The 8,415-nt window shown below is 37.1% G+C and overlaps 1 protein-coding gene across 1 annotated transcript; it reads right to left on the bottom strand.

Moving 5' to 3' along the window:
- Window positions 1-2,358: 2,358 nt before the first annotated feature.
- Window positions 2,359-5,697, bottom strand: gpr185a (G protein-coupled receptor 185 a). Its single transcript, XM_055181157.2, has 2 exons — window positions 5,246-5,697; window positions 2,359-3,471 (listed from the first exon to the last, which is right to left on the bottom strand). Exon 2 carries the CDS (start codon window positions 3,446-3,448, stop codon window positions 2,465-2,467), a length of 984 nt encoding a protein of 327 aa, XP_055037132.1. The 5' UTR covers window positions 3,449-3,471; window positions 5,246-5,697; the 3' UTR covers window positions 2,359-2,464.
- Window positions 5,698-8,415: the final 2,718 nt, after the last annotated feature.

The following is an 8,415-nucleotide window of genomic DNA, read 5'->3' on the forward strand; positions in this document are numbered from 1 at the left end:
CACAAAGTGTAAAACTTTCTAAGGCAGTACAAAAATAGAGGTCTATATTAACATCAAACAATTGTACTGTATAACCTTATTGTGTATGTGCAGACCAACATTCAATGTTAGTTTGGGTCACTGTTTAACAAAGTTGTTAAAGTCTGAGATGATCACAACTGCTTAAATTAAAATCTATACATTCAAATAAGTTGACATTTTATGCTCACTATAACAAATAATGCAGTATAGCAATAGTAATAGTGATTCATTTAACATTGTTAAAATTGTTTCTTTGGCTGCATCTGCAGTACCAACAATTACTAGCAGATTTTATCTGATACAAACTGATAACATCACACACAGACTTCTCACCAAACTCAAGACTATACAGTATTTTATCCCCGTAGTGGATAATGTAAAGATGTTTACTTAGACTGTACCATTTCCATTGCCACACAAAAGTAGTCTAACAGGCTTCTTAGAAGAGTAACGATAAAAACAAACATCTAATATCTGTTTAGTCCTGTATAATTTACAAAAGATTATGAAACACTGTTTGAAGCTTACATAAAACTGCATAAAAGCCGGTGGAAATAAGGCAAACTGCACCAAATATTCACACAACACCTTTTAGGTCCCTCTACAAGACCATCATTCAATTGCTGATTGCAAAACAAATGATACTGTTACACAGTAAATTACTATCAGTGCCTATACCTTTATGTGTACTGTATGTTAACGTGTGGAAAAACAACACACTTGTGAGATCACCGTCAAAACATTACTATCTCAGAGGTTTCAGTATATTATAAATAATGTACACCTTGAACTGAAACATGATGTATTATTGATTTTATAGTTTGACATGCACCACTGGCAATAGTACAATATACCCTTAAATGCGCCATTTTAGGAATATTTGTAAGGCAGTTGTTGGCTGAAAAAAATTGCTCATTTCGATTAAACATTAGATTTCTAATGTTTGAAAGATACATCATTCAGAAGGTCTGTCTGTGCTGTCCATTGTTTGAGATCTATGTTTAGACATTTATTTGGAAATGTGTATTTGAATATACAAATGTTTTGACTAATTGCCAAACCTAAATTCGTATTCATTTCCTTATGTGTCTCTCATATATGTAAAGGTTAGTGAGTGCAGGTATACCACAGTGCTTACGGGCAATACAATTATTTATATGCTACTGCTGCATTATTATATACTGTATATAGCTTTTGGATGATGATGATGACGATGATGATCGTATTACGTGTATTTGGAAATCTCTACGTTATTCCATTATTAGTTTAAATCCAAGACCCAAATACTGACCATGTGCATAGAGAACATCTATTTGCACTACATATATGCAACCACACAACAATATAGAAAACTTTGCAGTACAGCGCTCGTGTAAATGTTAATTTACATAAATAGTAATGTAAAACTAATGTTGTAAATATGTGAAGTGTAACTCTGTGTGATTTGCTTTGTGTTGGTATTCAAGCTTTTAGTACTGGATAATTGGGCCATTTCTGTAATACAGCATATAACAGCATATATGTTTCAATTTATGGGATATTAAAACAAAATCCAGGTTGGAAAGCAATAGCACAAACATACGTTTTTGATAATGTTTAGATTTTGTGCTTGTTACACTAAAATACCAAACACTGGTATAGTAATGTTAAAATATGGTTATTTATGTTAACAATAAATAACGTAAAGTTAAAAACACCCTTATGTCTTTCCACCATGTTAGGTATTTTGTTAACTTTTGTGCTATAAGTTATAAGGTAAAAGTGCTTGACCAGAGCATATTTCCAAACTTATTATTCACTTCAAAGCAATTTCTTTTTTGAAAGTTGAAAGGTACAGCATAACAGGAATTATCCAATTATCCAGCATTACTCCTAGCTAGAGGTCTTCTCGGGTCCAAAGAAATGTACCCGACCCAAAATGCATAAATCATTTTTTAAAAGAAAGACCTGACCCGAGACAAACCCGAGAAAATTAGACCCCGGTCCGACCCAAACTAGTGCCAATTTTATTTTAACCCGATTGGACCCGAATGTAAACGGCACTGACGTGTGTGCATTCTGCAGACCCACACGCAGTCAGACAGTAAGAAGTGAGTTCTGGTCTTCTTGGGTCCGTACAGCAAAAACACATTCATTTCAATTACCCGAGACCCGATTCCGCTATTATTGTACCCGACCCGTGTCTGAGGCACATGTGAAACTTTTAGACCCAACCTGATCGGGTCTCGGGTCGGACCTTGGGTTTTCGGATCTAAGTGGACCCGTGAAGACTACTCCTAGCAACCTGTGTCTAACATCAATCCTATATAAAAGTGTATACCAAACATACCACATAAAAATGTGTCCTCGCTTCAATGGATTACAATAGGTGGATTATACATGATATGTGCTTTTGGGAGTTACAGACAGGTGACTGCCTAAATTGTGCTGTAATGTAGACGTGCTACACATCGCTGGGTGTCCTGGGTCGCATGGTCAAACTGTAAGGCATGCACCCACAACAAGCAATCCTTAAAGATCTCAGAATATCAGGGTTCCTAAAGGCATATATCATTGGGTTTAATAACGAGTGACAGATAGCTGGAAGAGCTGTGGCGTAGGTGTAGATCGCAGGGGATTGAGCGTCCGCCACCAGCGAGTACATTGCAAGTGGGATCCAGCAGAAGGCGAAGGTGCCTAGTATGGTGGTGAGGGTTGAGACCCCTTTCGTGGTGGAAGACGAGTGTGAGGTAGTCATATACTGACGCTGAAACGCGATCTGCTGGGCGTGCCGGAAGGCGATCTTGCAGATCTGAAGGTACAGCTGCAGAATGAGAGCAAATATTAGTAGGAAGGACACAGCGAGTGCTGCTGCGTTGTTCTTGTTCACGGGTCGACAGATGCTGCAGGTGGTCTCGTCCTCCAAGCAATTCCATCCTAGGACCGGAAGTGAGCCGAGAGTGGCGCTGATGACCCACATAAGTATTAGGGTGATGTAGGTGAAAGCCGCCGTGCGCTCGGTGTGATATGTCAATGCATTGTATAGCGACAAGTATCGGTCCACAGTGATGCCAAGGATGTTGAGCACAGATGCAGAGAATGCCGTAATGAGGAGCCCCGCCGACAGCAAAGTGACAAAATCCGAATCGATTATGTAAGTGACTATAAAATTAAGTATCAGGCCCAGGCCGGCAAGGAGGTCAGCGAATGCCAGGCTCCCAATAAGGACAAACATGGGTGCTCTCAAGGTGGGCGTGTAGACAATCAGGGCGATCACCACTGCGTTTTCGCAGGACATAAGTGTGCCTGTCACGCACAGAAGCACGTTCCACGGGTTGATGCTGGTAACAGGCACCGGCTCTATCTCCCAGGACGGGACAGGCGACATGTTCTTTGCCTCCAGCACATCCAGGTTCAAAAAAGAGGCGTTCTGGAAGAGGTTACTCATTGTTGCGGCAGGAAAGTGAATCACTAGAAGAGAAAGAGAGACAGATGGATAAGGATTAGACCATAGACAGTCAGATACAGACAAAGTCTGTACTCACAATATTATCCAGCCACACTCGCGTACTTTCAGGGTGGGATATGTCCCAAGTTGATTGTGTCCTGGCCATTTTAATGGAAGAATTCTTGCATTAGGGCACATCAACATCTAAAACGCAGGACACGCCCTTTTCAATAGCACTTTATTTTAAAGGAAGTGTACTATGCCTTGTACATTTATGGTAAATATGTTGTACTTACAGACAAATATGTGGTACTTATTTTTAAGAATCTACATGATAATTAAATGGTACTGTATCATTACGGTACCTACCAGTGCTACATATTGGCAGTAATTATGTAACTTTAGATAAGTACTGGGTTATACCAGATATATACTTATAGTGTAGGTATACTGTAACTAACAAGAAACACTACTGTACTTACAAATGAAGGTACAACTTAAGTATTTAGTACTTACATGCAAATGTAATGTAATGACAGGTACTTATAGTGTATGTATACTGTAACTAACAAAAACACTACTGTACTTACAAATTGTATATACATGGTAAATGTGCAGTACTTACAGGCCAGTGTAAATTAATTTCAGGTACTTATAGTGTACGCATATAATAACTAATAACAAACACTACTGTACTTACAAATTTTATATACACAGTAAGCCTGTGGTACATACATGCAGGCAAGTGTAAGTTAATGAAAGGCACTTATAGTGTACATATATTATAACTAATATACAAACAAAGATTTTGTCTTCTTTGTTGTTATTATGGACGTATCAGTGAATTTACCCAGTAGTTAATGCGTCGGATATTCAATGGTTGAGGTTTCCTTACAGGCACAAGGTAGGCCTACCTTACGTTATTTGGCAATATACATGATCTAAGTATTAAAAGTTAAGATATAGATTTTTATTTTCCATCTGTTTACCTTGCATACTTGATAAATCTTGCTTGTGTATTGTTTATCAGGGGTTTACAAACTTTTGCAACCCAATGGGTAATCTCACTATTTTTTAAAAATAGAAATATAGGGAAAAACAAAAACATTTGTTCCTTGTTAGTAGTTTTTTAATAAGTTTAATTGAATAATATTAAAATACCTTATGGTAGGGCTCCACAATTACGGCAAAAATCACAATTATTTAGGCTACTGATCTTTCATTGAATTATTTGAAAAATACAATGAACTGCAAGGCTGCAGAGAACAGTGCACTACTGCAGACTTATATAGGCTACTTAGAATTTAATTATATTATTTTACAGACAGTCATGAACTAAAGTGGGCCGGTCTAAGTAATGAAACTTCAGGGCTGAAAATGAGTCCCACTCCGGCCCTGATCAATAGTTTAAATACACTTAACCTTCTGTTGTATAGTACAAGAACCTGTGCGTACCTAAAGAAAACTTTGTCCCATATGTTTAATTAATATTAGATAAAATATTAAAAATATTAAAAATATGCCAACTTTGAAATCTTCTAATACAAACGCTTTCTAGATATTTCAGTAGGTTCGATTATTTAATGTTAAATATATTTAGTATGCGTATTATAATGAAAAGCGATTGAATGAGCTATTTATAGACTGATTCCATTTTTAGTCCCCTGCTGCATGGAAAAAATGGGCTATACTTCACACATTTACTCTGGGATGATAACTAAGCTCATTATGGTGATAAATCTTACTGTAAGCAATACTCCAATAGAGAAATATTATAAAACAAAGACTGCCACAAACCACAGAATGGGCGAGTGTCTCCATCCCTCTTCCATCAAGTGAAGATGAAGAATACATGAAGCTCAGTAAACCACCCAATACAAGGTGCATTTTTGGTTCATAAATGGAGACGTCTCGAAGACACAAAATACCGGCTTGCTCCTGTTATTTCTTTGCTCTTCTTTATCTTCCTTCTTCCGTTTTTTGGCATCAAGGTTTCCTACCTGGGGAGCGTTCAGCCTTGGGCTGTCATTTCGCTCATAACGCACAACTGACGTCAAGCGCTTGGTCGGGCTGATTCAGAGCCTGAATCATATAAAACTGTCTTTGCTTGCAGAAATACACCCGCGAACGAGTGACGCGACGCAAATAAAAGTATACAAGCCCTTTCTTTATAAACATACATGCTTTCCACACTGTAAGACACGTCTTTCTCCGTTGCGGATGGAATGGTGACGTCGGCACCCGGTCGACCAATCAAAGACTGTGAACACGCGGCGGCAGAGGACGCGACGCGAAAAGGCAAGAACGCTGTCGTCGCGGGGTTGCACGTCAATCAGACGTCCGGAATTTGTTAGAGACGCAATGTCCAAAGATTTTAATTTGACAGCCTATACATAAACACTGTACTACAACGTTTGCTGTGGACAACATCGCTAGTTGTCATTTGTGACGCCCTTACGTAAATTAACCATGGCTTTAAAAATTAGTTTACCTATGGTATTTATAATGACAACAAATTTACTGCAATAACGTATTTTTTTTTAAACTACAGTAAAAACAAATGCCAGTCATTTCGAATAAGTTTTTTTTCTGTATATTTTTTGGGGTATTTTTGCAAAAATAATGTCTGTTTTGATTTATCTGATTATATTCAAAGGTGTGTACGCTGTAAGCGCGTGACGCGATGTTTGGTTAGTATTGGTTCTGGTTCAGTTTTAGGGACAGAGCTGACCATGGTGCTGATATACTGCAGTTATTTTAGCTAACGTCAGATGGCAGCACAATCAGCCACACTCACAACAAAAAACAGTTGATAAAAATCCCTTAGCGTGAATAAAGGAGTCGTCTGTTTAAAAGTACGATTCTTTTTGGTGGGGGCAGACAGTTGGAAGCAGATTCAATATAGTGCTGTATAGCACCATTTCAAAAGCTTTTATTTTAGGCCCATTATATACACATTAGAATACAGTTTAGATTTACATTAAACGTTTTAATACGTTTTAATCCAAAACGACTTATAGTACATTTAAACTATACCCTTTTTCATTGTGTGTGTGTTTTCCTGGGGTTCGTCAGGAACGCATTTACTCCATGCAAACTGTAGAGGGTAGCATAGACTCCACTGTATAGTGTATACTGTATTTTAGCAAGTACAACAGTAGTCGTTAGGAAAGTAGTAGCCAACATCTTGTTGTCACATGACGTCACTACAATGCATGTAAATATGTTGGAAATTCCTATGTGAAAAATAAGTACACTTCCATAGTGTACTTTAAGTGCTTTGTTTATGCCCAATAATTTTGTAATTAATACTACAAAATTATTATTTAGTACTTCTTAAGATAATCTAAAGAATATCTAAGTTTACATGCCATGAATATGAACTAAAAATTTATTTAAATGTGTTCCACTTGAAGTGAACCTGAACCCATCTTTGTATAAAAGTTGAGTTTAAAGGTACAGTATATGTAAGAAATGTATATCAATAAATCAGACATGACAATTGTTTGTCACTTCTCTTTTAAAACAGCTTTTTTTCTTTTGTACACAGACAACAGTGGTCCGGCCAGGATATTGTCATTTAAAAAGTGGAGTTGCAGCCCTCCACTTTGGCAGGTGATTTAAGATTATTCCTCCATACAGAATTTCTCCAGACCCTTCATGTTGCTGCTCTCTACTCTTCAGTCATTTTCTGTATATGGTTCAGGTCAGGAAACTGTGATGAATATGGCAGGACCTTGATTTTGTGTCAGAGGCCCATTTTTTATTTACTTTGATGTCTGTTTTGAACCAATGTCTTGATGAAAGATTTTACCATGACCCATTATAAGATTTCTAGCAGAGCAAGTCAGGTTTTGACGTTTTTATCTGTTGGTATTTGATAAAATCCACGAAGCCATGTGTCTGAATAAGATGTCAAGGACCTCTGGTATAAAGGTAGGTTCAAAACAATGAAGATCCAGCAGTATTTTTAACTGTAGACATGAAGCACTTTTTAATCCATGTGTGCACCAAAACCATATACTGCCAAAAAATACTCTTCTTCATTTTAAATGGCTGCAAAAACCAAGTCCTATTTAAAGTTCCAGTATGCAAATGAAATAGGACTTGGTTTTTGCAGCCATATAAAACGAAGAAGAGTATTTTTGGCAGTAGGAACACAATATGGTTTTGGTGCATAAATCGATTAAAAAGTGCTCCATGTCTACAGTTAAATTTTATTAAGAGGTTAAAGCTTAAAAGAAGAAACATTATAGATTATTTTTTATAGCTTTGTTTGCTCATACTTACCAAGGGTGCCCACACTTTCGAGCCCCACTGTATAGCTCACTCCAAAATAAATATTAAGGGCCCTATTTTAACGATCTAAGCACATTGTCTAAAGCGCACAGCGCAACGTCTAAATGGGCGTGTCCGAATCCACTTTTGCTAATTTAACAACGTGAAAAATGGTTTGTTCGCCGAGCGCATGGACGAAAAGGGTTGGTCCTATTGTAATGGGAGTATTTTGGGCATAACGTTCAATAAACCAATGAGATTCTCAGCTCTCATCCCCTTTAAAAGCCTGTTGCGCTGGCGCTATGTCTAATCCCTATTTAGATGACGGACTTTGTAAACTGAAAAACTAAGCAGAGGAAGAAGATCCCCAGTTTAAGATTAATGTTAAAATTTTTTTTGTTGTTTTTCACTTGTATTGAAATTGTACTTTTTTTATTAAAACCTTTAAAACCCGTTTTCTTTTAGTCATGGAAGTAAAAAAGCAGGCTTTTAATTGCTTTAAATGTATGGCTATCCAATATCATCAAAAAATAATGTAAGATAAGGTTTGTACTCTAACAATACTTTATTTGTAACAAACAGGAGATAAAGAATTTACAAACGGCTCTCCGCACGTTTCAGCACTTTGGACAGCGTTTTTTTTAGCAAAGAGTTTTTTTTAGCATTACTTAAAAATGTTTCTCACCTCA

This window comes from Misgurnus anguillicaudatus, chromosome 9 (assembly GCF_027580225.2).
Source record: "Misgurnus anguillicaudatus chromosome 9, ASM2758022v2, whole genome shotgun sequence".
NCBI lineage: Eukaryota > Metazoa > Chordata > Actinopteri > Cypriniformes > Cobitidae > Misgurnus > Misgurnus anguillicaudatus.

Bases quoted from the DNA above. Each gene is read 5' to 3' on its own strand.
- gpr185a (XM_055181157.2), bottom strand. From the start codon at position 3,448: ATGAGTAACCTCTTCCAGAACGCCTCTTTTTTGAACCTGGATGTGCTG.